Raw genomic sequence first — 16,504 nt, forward strand, 5'->3', positions numbered from 1 at the left:
CCCAGCCACAATTGGAATTGCTTGATGCATAACAGGCAGCTCAGCAGCACTAGAAAGTGAAAAGCTGACTGCATTGGATGTGCTTGAGCTTCTCAAGTGCAGAAACACCGGGCTAGTCCATACCATTGCTAATACAAATGCTTGTATCATAATTGTTAGTCTTTTTATTATCTTACCAGTAACTTTTCTCCTAGAGAGCTCACAATAAGAAAGGATTTTGTTCTGTGTGCATTTTTTAATTACCACTTACCCATGCCAGCACTGCCCTGGGACACATGTGGTGATGTAGCCAAGCACCCATGGCTGTGGCTTAGCTGCAGCGTCTTGGTCCCTCCTGGTTCTGGCTGTGACCTTTTCATGTCCCAAAGCTGCCAACTGAGTCTTGGACAACCACGTGAGAAATAAGTGTTTCCTCACCTGGGAAAAAAGGCTGTATGAAGGAACTTTAGTACTAGGTAGAATTCTTGGGGGGTAGTTGAATGGGAGAGATGAATCAGAGAAAGAGCTACTCTGTTCTTTAACCTAAATCTTGCAGCATCACATCCACTGAAGAACTGGAAGAGGCATTCCGGATTTCCAGCATTAAGTCCTATCCATATTTAGAGGAAAATCAGAACTCTTCTTGACCTGATAGGTTTCACCCAATCCTCCATGCTGCAAGCTCTCTAATGGCCATCCCCATGCAAACAAGTATCTATCCAACATTGTTCTGAGTGGAAGTTAAATCATGCTTCTCCACCTTTTCTTTTTCTTTCTCTCCTCTTCCTTCTGCTTCTTAGTCAAATCTCCCTGGACATGCTATATATTTTCCACCCTGTGACTCAGAATCAGCTTCTTAAACTCTTTGGGAGTGCAACAGGGCTGTGACCAACCAAGAGGGAAAGGAATCTCCCTTAGGGGGAGGAAGAAATGAAAGTGCTAAGTACAACATGGATTGCCAGAAAACAACTTCCCCACTAGCTGTGCCTGGTTTCCCTGCAGGCCCTGCATTCAGCACTGCAAACAAAAGCAAGCAGCCTCATCATTTCCTGCAGCACAGCTCAATATGGGGCATCTCACAAATGCATCACGTAACATGGACAACACAGTGCCTAAAAAAAATTCCACCTCTAGGAATCCATTATCCTTCCTTAAAATGAGACATGGTGGCAACAGAAAAATCCCCTTGATGGGAATAGTCTTTGTGGCATGGACTGAGAATGAAACTAAAAAAATCCCCTACCTTCACCAGGAACCAAAGGGAGATGGGTACAAATCCTCAGTAGTCTTCTTGAAATGGGAAATAAATCACAGTCCCAGGCTATGACAACCCCAGACTGCCACAGTGCTGTAGCATGGCTCCCATGGATGCCCTTGGATCTCCACTCAGAGCTACTAGATGGGGAAGAACATGAGTGATGAGAGGTGCTCCTCTAGGCCCTGCCTGAACCACAGCAAGATGTAGCATGTCTGAGCTGATCTGAGGCCCTTCTCATGCACCACAAACATGCACTTACCTCCAGAGAAAAGAGATGATGGCCAGCTGTGCTGGGTCCTGTGGATCCAGGAAACCTTCCAGCTCTTCCATGCCAGAAGGAGATAGTGAGCAACTCTGTAGGCCATCATTCTGAAGGGTGCAAACAGGGTGTGCTTATGAAAAAGATTGCATCTAACCATAGTGCAGCACCTGTGTCAGCACACATTGTCCTGCTGGCCCTGGATTTGCACAGACCCAATCAAGTTGCTCTCTGCTGTTACCCTGATACTATGGCCCACAGCATGCTGTTATGAAAGCAACAAGGAAAATCATCGTCAGCTCTGGCAAAGTGCTTTGAAATCTTTTTTCACTGCAAGGACAGAGAGATGTGCAGGGGACTAAAATCAGCTCCTTTGCAAACCATGTCAAATGTTTTTAACAACCTCTGCTACAAAACAATGCAGTGAGCTCTGCTTACGAATTGTCACCATCCAGCACCACGCTCCAGGCTGCAAAGAGAACTGCTTTAACTTCTTTTATGTGAAAAGAGATAGACATACATACACATATAAAGCACACACACATATAATATAGGAGGCAGAGAGAATCAGTACCTACATTTGCAGTATCTTCCTGCACCAGGTAAGGAAAGCATCTTTCTTCTTTTAAGCGGGTGCTGTATGCATATTGTTTCCTTGCAGTCTATCTTTAGGTTATAGCGGTTCACAAGGTTTTTTTTCTGCAGATGTGTTATTCAATTACTTCAGGGCTTTTCCATTTGTAATATTATGAAGCAATGATAGCCAGCAGACTTCACCTGTCTTTTAGAGATAGCCAGCCTGGTAATTTTAACTCTGCCCATTTTATCCACACCAGTAAATCTCATAACATGGTTATAGAGAGATTCCAATTTTTGTAGAATCTTCTCCTGGGAATTCCTGTATACAATATTGCCATAGTCTGTAATGGACATAACCTGTGATTGGATTAATGTTTCCCTAGTGAAGAAGTCAAAGCATTTCATGTTCCTATAACTGGTTTGTAGCTCTGCAGTAAAGGTCTTTGGTGTGGCAGAGAAAATAATTGCAAACTCAGCCCCAATCAGAATATATAATCCCCTCACAGCGAGGGTCCAATTCAACGCAGCTAGACTGCCTGTGCAGGGGCTTCTAGCAGGATTTTCTTGTCAGGAGAACAGAATGCACAGAAAACAAGTTAATTTCAGTATTTTAATATTCATGAGCCAGTCCTGGGCAAAGCAAGGTAAAAACATTGCTACTCTGCCAAGGAAGGACCCTCCTGCTCCCCAGACTGTGAGCAGGGGAAGGCAGGACAATGCAGTGGGGCTCTGGGCTCCTCATGAGGAGAGCCCCCCACTTGGGCTCAGATAAACACATGCATATACTCCCAAAAGAAAAACTGTTTATGACCTGTCAGACAGACGGTTTGGGCACTGTATTGGCTTCTGAACCTTTCAGAATCCCTGGTGTTACCTCACCTTGGACCTCGCACAAGAACGGGAAGGAATTACTTGTTGAGTGTACAATGTGCAGTACTTATGGCTGAGACACAGATCAGCTTCTCCAGGAAGAAGGGGCTCAAAGCACAGCAGCTGGCTGGCCAGAAACGGGCTACGAAGTGGAATGTGCCTGTTCAGATGGAGGAAAAGGACCTCAGTATTCACATAAGGGAAACTGAACTAGAGATTGGGAGCAGCTCCCCTGGCAGTCTCCCCAGGCACTTGTGAAATGATGCGTGAAATGGTCACACACAGCACCACACTGAAGTATAAGCTAGCAGAGAATCAGCAGAAGGGCTCAAGCTCTGCCCCAGAAGACCAGGGAGAGCTTTCGAGAAACAGTTTATTGGTGAACCACGAAAACAGAGGTGGGTCTCTGGAGAAAACACTATAGATTTGCTCTGTCTATGGGGTCCAGGGGGGACACGGTAGGGATCTCCATGTGGAAAGATGGGTGGGGGCAGCTGTTAGTGAAACAGAAGGTGCAGGAGACAAACTGAGACAGAAGTGAAATGTGAGAGCAAAGAACCTGAACACAATGTGCTGGAACAAAGATGGAGAGGGTGGGCTCCAGAATGGGCATGCTGCCTGACTGGAGAGCAAGGCAGATGCTCTTGGCAGGTAGCCTTATGTTTGGATGTTCTGGTATTGCTAGGCAGGTGGAGGGGATGGGAAGAAGGTTACCAACATGGGAGCTGACAAATGGGATGTCATCGTTTCCCATATGGGTAACTGTCTCCAATCTGTCCTTTCTATCCAACTAAAGCTCAGGATATCTCAGCACAGAGGATACCATTCTAGTGGAGATGAGGACTCTACATTAGGTCTGCACAGAGTTGAAAACTGCAGGCTCTGGGGCAGATTTGGGTGACAGAAAACAAGAAGTAGAGACAGCGATTTCAGGAAGATCCAGTTATTAAATCTGAACTTAAAAGGCTGACTTTTACAAGTCAGATGACAGGAATCTCTGACAGCTGATATCAGGGCAGCCCAAGGGCTTCCCAGAACCAGCTTGTCCACTTCTTGGTTTCAAAGTGACTCTGGGAGCCCTTGGGGAAGAAGGAATGTGAAAATGAAACAACATGCACATTCCACAGCTGCTTTTATCATTTTATTCATATTTCTTGAGCAAATCCGTTAGCAGCTAAGCAAATATCTGAAACTCTCATTATATATATGCATACGTATATAAATAGGACCATTCAAAAATAAATAACAAGGAATTCTGCAAATATTTTCCCATTGAATATGCAAAAAGAACATTTTCCTCCCAGTAAACCAACTTTGAAAGTCTTCCTCTAAAACCCTATAAAACCCAACGATAGTCATAAATTAACAGTAGATTAATTCAAAGGAGAACTTATCCCCCTTCTGCGTACCTTCTAATCCATATCTCCAAGAGGTCATTTTAATTATCACACTGTCACAGCTATTCATTACTCTGCTCTTGGAGACAGAGAGCCAGCACTATGCCTTTCGGATGCCTTGGAATTCATCATACGAGGGCATTTTATTCTCCCTAAAATGCTCACAGTTTAACCCCCTCACCTTGAAAGATTGACAACATCACGTTTGCTCAGTATTTTAAACTATTCTCCTTCCACTGGGGTATCTCGTTTTAGCCAAGTTCCCCTTTTTATAGAGAAACTAACTAACTAATGAACTAATGAAATCTCAGCAAGCAGCTGACTAATGCACAGACACAATCAGCTCAAGTTTTGTCAGATCCTGAGTAGTCTGCCCTTTTTAAGAAGCATGCAAAGCCCATTTTTTTCTTCTCCTGAATTGTACCTGCTCACTCTTTCTGACTGCAGTCATGCTAATTGGATGGAAACCATGTGCCAGTGGCTCCTAGCAGGGCTGTCTGGGTGGTGGAATAGGACTACAGAAGAGTGTTTGAGGTCCTGAGACACAGAATGCAGACCTTGACCCTGCTTACTTTGTGTTTGCTTGTATGGAAAGGACCCCAAAGGACCTTATGCAGAGCTCCCTTACACCCAATAGTGATGCTGGGGCAGATACAGTATTCAAAGACAGATGAGCACATGAGGGCCTACTAGTTTCCTGGCTGCATTAACATGATTCAGGCTGATTTCTGGTAGTTCTTTGTAGGATCATACCTTGGTTTAGTGTTGGTAATGCTCAGGCCCCAAAGCCAGTTCTCCACTGCTGAAGATTCAGGGAATATTTTCACAAGAGACAGTAAATTTAAATAGCCTGGAAGGTCCATTGCCTGTGATTTCCAGTTTTTTCTCATCTCTCTTCAGTTCTGCTAAGGATGCTTTCTTCTCTATCCAGCCCAGCACGACTACCCAGCTGAGCCTGACCCTGTTCCTAGATTGTAAGGGTCATGTCCTGGCTTAGAGAAAAGGAGCAACCAGCCTCACATCCTTTATTACCAAGTATCTGGGACTGCTACTTCTTTGAGACCACCTGACACCAAGGGGAGCTGATTCATTCTTATTTCACATATCTCTCTTCAACCTCATTCTGGTTCATCCTTTCCCTTTCTTTCCACTGGGTCTCAGCAACTTCTCTTTCAGCACTACCCCTCTCTGACGCTGCCTCAGTCACAAACCTTTTGGAAGCTCAGTCTTTCTAGATTCCTACCAGCTATTGCTGGAGGAACAGGGTTTCTGCCTGTTAGACAGGGCTTGCAGTGAGTTTTGTGCCTGCACCCTGACAGGTGACACCACTAGCATTTCTCATATGACCACTTTCCTCAAATGATCCGATAGGAGAGCAAAAGCCTAACCATGCAGCAGATGATAAACGGCACACTGAGGAGCACCTGCCTGACTCCCAGAAGCTATTTATCAGGCTCTCGTAATGCAAGCTAACTGGGCTAGCACATGCAATTGGCATAAAAGCTTCTGAGCCTGACACTAAAAGGGGAGACATCACATGGTGAAGCAGGGGAGCCAGGACTCCCTTATTTGCTCATTGTATGGATTAACCCTTATAAGAGAGAGAGGGGGGGGGGCTGGTAGAGGAAGGGGAGGCTTTCTCATTTTAACAAATAGCTTTTCAGCCACTGCAAATGATTTCTCTAAATCTATTGGGTCACTCTTTTTTTTTTCTCTTTCCCAGAGATGAGAGCTTAAAAAAAAAAAAAAAGAAAAAAAAAGAAAAAGGCTTGAAATTGATTTACCGTCTATAAATAAAAAAGAATCAATGGTAAAATTTCTAGCTAATTTCCCTCTCCTTCATTCCCCTTTGGACTATTTGTTATCTTAGAAATACTTATCTGAGGAAAGAAAAAAAAATAAATAAAGGAAAGAGAAATATCAGCAGTTCCAACTCCAGCTGCACTCCTCTGCCTCACCCCACAATCCAGCCCTCCTCTCCTCTCTTCTCCTCTCATCGTGCAGAGAGAGATTGGTCCTTCAGGTGTGCCTGGCTCCTCTTCTCTGGCTTGCTGTCAGCATGGCTGGTCTCCTGGCCTTGCTGGGTGGTGCATTTAAAGACTGGCAGCTTTTCCTTCCTGCCAAAAGAAGAGAGAGAGGACAGCTGTTATGAATGCTGTGGTGCTCCTACAGCAGCTAAGCAAACTCTGGCTCTGAGAAGATGCCATGTGCAGTCTCACAGGGAAGTGCATCTGCAAGGGAGGCTTTGGCTGCTCAAGAGAAATTAGAGGTGGTTAAGAGAAATTAGAGCTGGTGCCCTGCTCCTCTGGTCAGAGAAGGGTTAGTCCTTCAAGGGCTCTTCACTATCTCTGAACTCTCCATGAAAAGCCCCCCGTTTCCCTTCAAACCAATGCACTTACAGCTGGTTTCTCCTCACCACACTCCTGAAACATTTCCCATCATTTCTCCCCATTATCAGCCATCATATCACTGTGAACATTTCCTTCTGGGGGCAGATACTGCTTCCAGGACAGCTGGTTCCTAAGACAGCTCACTTCTTCATTGCCCCTGCTATGAGGAAGGCTCACAGCCATGGCCAGACTCTGCCCACATGGCTGGGGAGCACCCATCACATGGCACGTGATGCCAGTGATTCCAGCACTTCCATTAACTCCAAACATTTAATGGTAATGTAAAACTTGTCACTGTTGTGTCCCAGCCCTTTCAGCACCCTTTGGGCTGCAGGCCTAACAGAGCAGTTGGGATTCAACTAGTGACCTCTGTTGAGGAGAATTATACAAAATATAAAGCCCTCTTTCAGTGATGCCCCAGGAGTTCACAGCCCAACCACCGAGCTCATCACAGTCTGACATGGCAGCACCAGCCCTGTGGCTTCCCACAGCCTGTCCCAGATAGCAAAGCTGCTTCATGTGGCTCTGCTCTCACTGTGAGCTTCCCAGGCAAAGTGCCGCTGGGTGTGTGTTTACAGCATGCATGTTGTTTGCTGCTTTAAGGAAAAGTAAATCTCTAGCCTTTATTATCTGTTAATTCTTTAACATTTCTGTTCTGTTTACTTACATAGCCTCTTTGCTTAAAGGCCTTAGTTAAACTCCCCCCCACCAATATCACAGCCCAGTGCTTCCACCATCCTCTGGTTCCTGACAGTTGTGTATCACAGCATGACAGGCACAAACAGCTTCAGCCTGTCTGTCTGTCCATCTAGCTGCTGGGCAGAGACAAACCTAGGAACCAACCTACATATGATATACTGAGTATACTATATATGCAGTATACTATATATGGTATACTACTCTGAGATATAGCTATGATGGGAAGCTGGACACAAAGGGGTGCAGGTCCCACAGCCCTGTATCCCACTGTGATGGGGTTGTGCTGGAGCGGGAATCTCTGCCTTATGACACCATGACAGAGTCATGGAATCACAGAACATCCTGATTTATCAGGACCCCACAAGTCCTATTGAGTGGACTTCATCACAGGACCACCCAAAATCCAAACCCTATATCTGAGAGCAATGTCCAAACGCTCCTTGAACTCCAGCAGCTCAGGGCTGTGTTCTATGCCCACCACACTCTGGGGCAGACCCTTCCCCTGACCCCCACCTACTCCTCCCCCTACAGCTCCATGCCATTTCGTAGGGCCCCAGAGAGCAGAGCTCAGTGCTGCCCCTCCACACTCTTTAAGGAGCTGCTGCAGCCATGAGACCTCAGCTTCCCCTGCTCTGGGCCCAACAAACCAAGGGACCTCCATACATCTTCCACTCTAGACCCTTCACCATCTTTGCAGCCCTCCTTTGGACACTCTCCAATAGATTTATGCACTTCTTATATTGCTTTAAAATATTTTAAAATAAATGAAATAACATAGGGACCACTGGGGTATGGGACTAAGAGAGCTTCACTGCCCCAGCCCTTGCCTTCCCATTGCCGTTGCAGCTGCCACCAGTTCAGTATCTATTGGCTCTCCACAGTTCAACCAACCTACATATTTTGAAGAGAAAAACACAGAGCCAAAAATAAATAAATTAGGACCCTGTGAGGGAAACCTGAGAGGCACACAGAAGTGAGAACAAGTGCTTTCTCGGGTTCTGTGTATAATTACATTGACAAGTTCCTAGACAACGCTGGAGACCCAAACACAGCAGCAGCTGTGGACCAAACAGAGAATCACACAAAACATAGGGAGACACATCAGTCAAGCCATCCCTGCCCTGGGGCTGCCCCTATTACTGCTGACAGCCTGCCCATACCCAGCACTGAACAGGCAGGGCTTAACCCAGCAAAGGCAACCTCCTTCCCAGTAAGGCATACTGCGCTGTCTCCTCTTTGCAAGAGAAGAAAGCAACATAAGAAACATGCAAAGAGGAATTTTGCATATGAGTAACACCTGAAAAGCAAACCCTGGTTAACCATCAGCACTTACAGGTGGGATTTTTATTCACTGCCCTTTTTTTTAGCAGCTATCCAAGCAGTAGTTGAGCTGAAGCACTGCAAATATCAAGCACCAGATTCTTGTGACGAAGTGATTTTTGGCTGTACAGCCAATTGATAGACAGTTGTGATCAAATCACAGCTCTGCTGCATGCTCATCACACGTACAACAGTTAATCTTGCAGCCATGCAAACTGTTTTGCAAATCTCAGAGGCACCGCAATTACAATATCAAATTTATAGCGCATCTCTCAGTCAACTAATTGTACATCCAAAAAATCACCACTTGAATAATCTGAATACATTCACCTTTGGTGCTAAAAATAAACTCCAGTACATGCATGATCTCAACATAATTTTGAGTTACGGAACCCAAGGGAAAAAATGCCAACCTCTGATTTCAACAGCAAAATTGCTTCTTTCTAAATACAGCAGGAGCATAATTCACATGGAGGCCTGGCATCTTGGTGTTTCCAGAGTGGCTTTATTTCATGTTCTACAAAATGGAGGCGTTGCTTTGCTTTAGCTCTCTCAGCTCATATTTAGGAATTCAAGTCCTATATACATCTACACCAAAAGTACTGCACGCATTAACCTCTAAAACAATTTCATAGGTATTTTTGATTGTTAGGAAATCTTAAAGATCTCAAAATGAAACATCAGACCTCCAAACCAGGCTGAAGTTTTAGATGAGCTGCAGTTTACAAACCACTGCCCCAGAGCAGAGCAGGTGAGCTCACAGCCTGTGAGCACACATGTGCTCTTGTGGCATTTTGGGCTCTTTCACACACACTTTTCATGACATTTGTTTCCATCTGGTGAAGCACGTCAAAGTGGGGAGTGATAGATGTTAGTGACTTTGCAGCTGGCATACTGAGAGGGCCAAAGCAGAAGAGAATTCTGTATTTAAACTGCAAAGGGAGGAGAAAATAAGGTTATTCGAGCCACGTGAGTGGGATCGAAAATGAATCATCAAGGCTGAGAAATGGCTAACCTCTGATCTCTGAAACTACAAAATCTGGTTGCTGTCGTGTCTGCTGATCTAATTTTTACACTCTCCCCCCCCATCCGAAGGAGATGCGTTTCCATTGCAGATGGGCCGCCATTGCAGCTAAACAATCAATGCCTGATTACTTCAAATGCTTCGCTCTCAGGGATGCACAATTAACCAGGCCCACATTTGACACTGCAAGGGGAGCGCAGTATTTTCAGGGAATGTCTGACAAGTTTCAAATGTAAAAAACCACAAATTAAATGGCCCAGCAGATAATGACGGTCAGCGCCCTGGCAGTTAGATAATGTACATGCTCCAAAGCAAGGCAATTAGAAGCTATAAAAACAAATTTACAGTGTTAGAGCAAAGGTCAGAAATCCTCAGCCATTACCAAAGGCTTTATATATTTATTTATTTAGAGCGGTCACCAGTGTCCATTTCCAGAAAGCGAGCACAAATTCATGTATGTGAGGTAGCCACTCACCTGTTACAGCAGAATATGATTTCTGGGCCTTGTAAATCCCACTATCTCAGTACGTAGGGAATAATACCAGGACTATCTGGCAATCTCATCAAGTCCTTACCCTGAGGCTATTTCAGAATGCAGGAATCAGTCCAGTGGTGCCAAGGCACCATATTACAGCCTGCCTCTCAGGAGACTTTGCAGATATCTCTCCCTTTGTTACTGAAGGTTTTGTCTTGTCCTCTGTCTTCCTATTTTCTGAGGAGCAGCAGCAGAAGAATAATGCATTGCTAGCAAAAAAAAAAGATTGTCTCTTCGTCTCTTGAGTTTGTTCAAATTAGAAATATGATGTCAGGATTATCATGCTATATACACCAGACATTACCCAAGTCAGCTCATCCAATACATAACAGCGCTCTGCTTTCACAGCGGAGTACTCTATCCTCCTGCTCCATAGAAATAGGAGGAGAGTCCACACAGGGGTGAGGCTGGAAAAAACACAGATGCTTTAAATCTGCTTACCATGCCCCAGCTTCTTCAGAACAGCAAGCCTGAGGAAGGAAGGGAAAAGCAGGTGGGCTTCTCCAGGGGTATCTACATGAGGATGCCCAAGAGAGCTAATCCAAATACATTTAGGGTGTAAACCGTGAAGGTGATTAGTCAAACCACAGTAAGCTCCTATGTGGATATGCTCCTTCAGAGTTAAAGTAGCCATAATTCAATTCATTCATTTAGCTCATTTTCAAAAGTAAATTAAGGTAGAGTAAATTAAATTAAACCAACTGACAGCACCTTCATTTTGAAAGGGATTGTTAACATGGACCCAACCTACTTCCTACAGTAATGCAGATTACTTTCCCCTGCTGGGCAGGCATGCTGGCTCCCTGGGCCAGCCTTGAAGTCATGTGTTTTTACACATTCTTTGCTTGGGGATGTCTGAAAGCAAGAGCAGTGCTGAGGTGTATCTGACTGTTTGCATGTGCTTTAGAGCGCATACCTAAATAGGGGGTGAAATCCTTCCAGCTAACACTGGTTCTCAAGTGCTTGAGGAGGCAATTGTTGTAATGGGGTGTTTTGGTGAGCACTGCAAATCTCCCCAAACCCTGCAAATGGATTCTTTTCATTGAATCCACGCAAATGTGTCACAGTTTAAAACCTGAAAAGCTTTCCTTAATGACAGCTACAAGTATCAAGAGTTGCATAAAACCTGTAGACGGGCGTGGGAGTGAGCTGACAGATTATAATTACCAGTCGAGATGGAGGAAAAAATAAAAATTATTTTTTGAGGCAAAACATATAATTTTCCTTTAAACCATAGTAGTGCTCCCATTTACAACCCTGCAAATCAGATTCAAGTTGTTTGACTCCTTAGCAGGTTTTTCTTTTTCTTTCCTTTTAAAGGTGCTCTGGCCGATGTAGGAGGATAAAGCGAGGCTTTATTTAGACACTTCTATGAGCTTTTGCACTGTTTGAACTGGAAGGGAACAGGTAAGATGTCCTGCAGGCTCACAAAGCATTTATGATTGCATATCACTACAGCCCTTCCAGGGGCACAGGGAAGATTCTTAAATTCAGACTGGTGCACCATGTCGCTACAGAAGTGACACAGATGAAGTGGGGTGAGCTGCTGATGTTACAAGTAGCCCAAGGAGGTGAGAAGCTCGTGTGCATCGTCTGCGGGCAATGGAAATGTCCAGACCTGCAATGTTTCAGGAGAATTTCAGATCAAAAGGCATCTAGAGCACTGTTGCACTGACAACAATGTATAATTCTTCCTAGGATGTGGACTTTTCCCCTTTTTTTCTTCTTTTTTCTCTCTAAAGACTTCTCTCCCAATGAAAACAGTGGGGGGAAAAGATGACAAGACGGCATTTTAAGTTTGGGGGAAGCGAGCTGTGGTGACAGCAAACAGGGCCTCAAGAGAATGACAAGAAGCAGCCATCTACGTAAAGCAGACAGGTGGCTTCATTCCCAGCTCTCATTTAAGACATGGCCAGGTCAAAGAAAGTGCCGACAGATGCAGGTAAAACCTCAAAAATCCTGAAGGCAGATCTTAGAAGTCTTTTCTGAAAGACAGCACGAGTGGACTGGGAAGAACATTTCAGATCCCGTGGGGCAGAAGGACTCCAACACACGTGCCAGAAAACAGTAAATCCCCAGGATGGCATCAGTCTGAGCCCTGAGGCCCATGCAGCATCTGAACATCACTTTAGTGTCAGATGAGGCTCAGCAATTGGATGATCGAGTTGTCCTGGCAGAAGTTTCCTTTTATCTCCTGTGACCATACAGGAGAAGATATTCTCCATCTCCATGCATTGTGATGCAGATGATGGTTCCCATCACCTGAGGATGATGGGGCAGTCCTGTGGGCCAATCCATCCAGTTGGATACACAGCTGTGAACTTATACATCATCATTAAGGCAGCAAATTCAAGCAGCAAGAGGAATTACCAGAATAAAGGCTGTCAGAGCAATTTTAATTCAACCTCCTGGCGGATGTGCTTTCTGATGCAGTCTTTAATTACCTCATCACAGCCTACTTTTTCTTCAACAAGACTGCAGCTTCATTCAGGGCACAACAAACAGGCAGCAATTAAAGAAGGGTCAGCCAGTATTTTGTTCCGTCCTTTTTTTTGTTGTTCAGTACATTACTCCAGGCATTATTATGCTGCATGCCATCAAGTCCCTGCTCTTAGTCAGAACTATTCCTCTTCTCCTGGACTTCATGAGTTTCAGTACATCAATGGAGATATTTCAACAGAGGAATATATTTCTTTTCCTACACCCCAATGAGCAGAGGGCCTAAGTTTTGCCTGGTGCAGAAATATTCTGCTGGCAAGGTGGGATTTTTTAGGCTCCTTATGAGGTGTCTATTCAAAGTCCAGTTCCCTTAACCTTTGTCAGAGCCATAAGCACTCAGCATTATCCATAATTTGGGCCTCAGTGAACACAGAGAACCAGAAACGTGGGACTAACAGCTCTCAAAAAACGAGTCAGCAGTTTGAGAGGCAATAGCAACTTTGCTGACACTGCTGTGCTGAAGCACAGCTCTGCTGCACAGTCAATGAGCCAGGAGGGAAAGAACAGAGCAATGTTGGCGTGGGCAAAGGCCTAAGGCAGCACAAGGTGACTTGCACTTGCAAATCTTTGCATAGCAAGATTTCTGTTTTCGTTTTTTAACAGTCGCAATCTGCTTTCTCTTCATCTCCTATAGAAAAATTGCCTTATATACCAAAGATTTCAGTAGAGTACATGTGCTTTCAACACAACCAGTGCTAACCTTTACTCTGGCACAAGTAGAGAAGTGTGCTCAGGACAGAGACACAGCAAGAGAAAAAGCTGCTTGTCTCTGACAGCATCACAGGGAATCCCACTCGAATTCCTCCCAGTGAGCACAGCAGGAGCAGAATTTGCCAGCCACTGAGAAGCATAATACAGCACTGCAAGAAGAGGAGGGGAAGAGCGTGAACTTCCATTGCCACCAGACAGCAGCTTTGTGTGCTGTGCTCTTCTGCTCTGTCCCCACTTAACCCAGCCTTGGAGAGATATCTTTGTGTGCTGGTGGACTTTCCTAGCCTTTCTGAAGCACACTGAAGTGGCAGCACTCTGTTCTCCAGCAGCTTCTGTAGGAAGCATGCAGGTTTCACTCTTAGAAATTCATGGGCCCATCGGTTTATCACTCCAGAAAGTATCCAGCATTTTCAGCAAGGCTTTTAATTCATTAGCTCACATATGAAAATATTCTAACCTTCCTGCCCTCCCCAGCTGAGTCATCGATGCTTTCCTATTCTGTTGCAGACACATCACCTTCAGGAAAATAATGGCTTAGCTTGCTGGTAACAACAGACATTATCTTTCTGAACTAAGTGTTCATTCAGGATCACAGGGTCCTTGCAAGAGTGGGACTGTGGGATACACTGGGGATCCACAGGTCCAACTGTAGATCCAACCAGTTGGATTCACTCACATGCATGTAAGCACCTTAAAAAGATACAGCTATTGCTCTTTCCATCTTGGAAAAAGTTTTACAAGTGCTTGGCCCCATGGTCAGTTTTCACACTGTAACCAGAGCTGCTGTTCTCGCCTTTTGCTCCAGATGATCCTAATTCAGTTTTCACTGAACTGCCCATGTTGTCTATTCTCTAGGATAGCTGTTGTCAGAGCTAAGGGTGCCTGAACCTGAGCACTAGCAAATACTTGCACCAATTTTCAGGACCATCATCTCCTTTCTGCGCCTCAGTTTCCTTCTGTGCGCCACGCTTATAGCAAAGTAAACACTTCATTCTGTAAGGTCCTTCAGTCAAGATGTATTCTGGAAGTGATTCAGGTTGCTGTTATTTCCAGGGGTATCGTTATAACACATTTCGGCCACACTAATTCCCTCAAACAGAAATCATTCTGCCTGCACTAGACTGGGACAAAGCAGCCAATTAGTTGTCTCTTAAACGTTTATTAACTCTGCAGCTTTCTTTCAGTGCGTATGTGGAATCTGGTAATGTTGTAATACATTTTCATAAACTGTGGGCACAACATGTCCTGTTTCAAGCTAATAACCATACCATATAATTAGTCCTGATTACACAGGTATTTATTATCATTTTACATATTCTAGTCCTTTCCTAATGCCACTGCCCAGGCAAGGCAGATTTAAAACCACAGCTATCTTCCTCCTCCTCCCCAGCAGTTTGCAAGGTTTCCTTTTGCAGTTAACACGACAGCTTCAAAGAAGATTTCATTTCGTTGATGTACTTTTAATAATATACACAGGCACTGATCAAATGTCAGGTGACAAGACCCACAAGACAAATAGAAGGCATTTGTCTACTTACAAGGAAGATCAGCATTTGAAAGCTATCAGCTTTCAAATCCTAATTAACAAAGCTAATTTTCAAAATCTATTCCTAAAACAGTTGTTGGCTTTAGGCTGAACATTTACAGTGTTTAGGATTTTAATGTGAGGTAGAACCCCCCAAGCAAAAGATCCCTCACCCCATTAGATTCTGGTGGGGAGAGAAATCTGCTCTGTTCAACTCGATTATAGATGTGTATCTTTCCCTGCTGGCATGGCTGTCTCTATAGAGATGGACATGGATATTTGATGAGATTAAAATGCTTCAGTTACCACTGTCAGTGGTTCTTTAATTTAAAACGAAGAAGGCAAACAAACATTCTTTTTGATGAGGTAACTGAATGATGCTACGGAAAAGCACTTTGCTGTCAGGTGGTAATTAGGTTCAGTAATAGTTGTGGGTTTTTAGCCTTGGAGGTTGTGGCCCCTGAGAATCTGAAAGAAATGATACATTCAATTTCCAGAGGAAAGGAAGATGCTGGATGCTTTTCTCTGCTAACCCTGCAGGTCTCTGCAGATAAGAGCATTCAGAGCTGCAGCACTGACAGTCCTCCTTGAACCAGCCTAAACTGTTGTGTTGAGATCATGAACACAGAATGGGGGATGGACCTAAAGTAGGGCCTTTAAGCACCTAATGCAATCAGGTTGGCTTGGACTGCATGCATAAGGAACTGCCAGAATGGCTGCACCAAAAGGATTTTTAAAGTCTGCTGAAGGGTATTCCAGCAATTGCTCTATAACCTGGGCTGATAATTGTAACATCCATCTTATGCATCAGTGGAAAGTCTCCAGTTTGAAAGTGTTCCTTTGTACACAAGCAATTGTTCTCACAGGTATTTTTTTTTTAGGGGAAAAAGAAGGGATAAGAAAGGAGTGATATATTCAAGGGTCATCTGCATTCCTTGCTGGAGAGAAACAATTCCATTTGGAACTGTATTTTTCACTGTAAATATAAATTATGCTTGGTTTTGGTATTAAAAGAAACAATTCCAAACTTTCCAGTTGATCTAAATGTACTTAACTGGAAATTTTGATTTTGGAGGCAAAACTGCTCCTTCCTCCACACAGAGACAAATTCTGAACATGGTGCTTCCCATGTAACAGGAGCTCTGGTTCCTGTTCTGCTCCTCTCTTTCTATTACCCAGCTTTGTCTCTTTCTCTGTTCAAATAATGGCAGATCTCAACCAGCACTTCCATAGTATTGCCACTGCTGCTCACACATGGTAAGATACTGAAAGGACACCAGTGGTCCAACACCACTCAGAGGACCAGCAACACTGCAGGAAACTGAGCTTGGGCATTTCCAACCCTTTCTTCATACCTGTGTGCCTTGCTCACTAGTGGCCTTCCTTCATGCCCAAAATAAGCAATACTTTTGGCCAAACGGCCTACACAGGTTGTATAGCTGGATTAGAGGGGGAAACC

At 44.4% G+C, this 16,504-nt stretch overlaps 1 protein-coding gene across 1 annotated transcript in view; it reads right to left on the bottom strand.

Annotated features, from left to right (window-relative positions):
- Nucleotides 1-4,073: 4,073 nt before the first annotated feature.
- LOC107317605 (BEN domain-containing protein 5) overlaps nucleotides 4,074-16,504 on the bottom strand; it is a 799,506-nt gene continuing 787,075 nt past the window's right edge. The window contains exon 13 of the mRNA XM_015870494.3: nucleotides 4,074-6,459. Coding sequence (XP_015725980.1) covers nucleotides 6,336-6,459 — 124 coding nt within the window. The 3' untranslated portion in view covers nucleotides 4,074-6,335. The remainder of the gene's footprint in view (nucleotides 6,460-16,504) is intronic.

Source organism: Coturnix japonica, chromosome 11, assembly GCF_054131305.1.
Source record: "Coturnix japonica strain WE chromosome 11, WE-NBRP24, whole genome shotgun sequence".
NCBI classification, from domain to species: domain Eukaryota; kingdom Metazoa; phylum Chordata; class Aves; order Galliformes; family Phasianidae; genus Coturnix; species Coturnix japonica.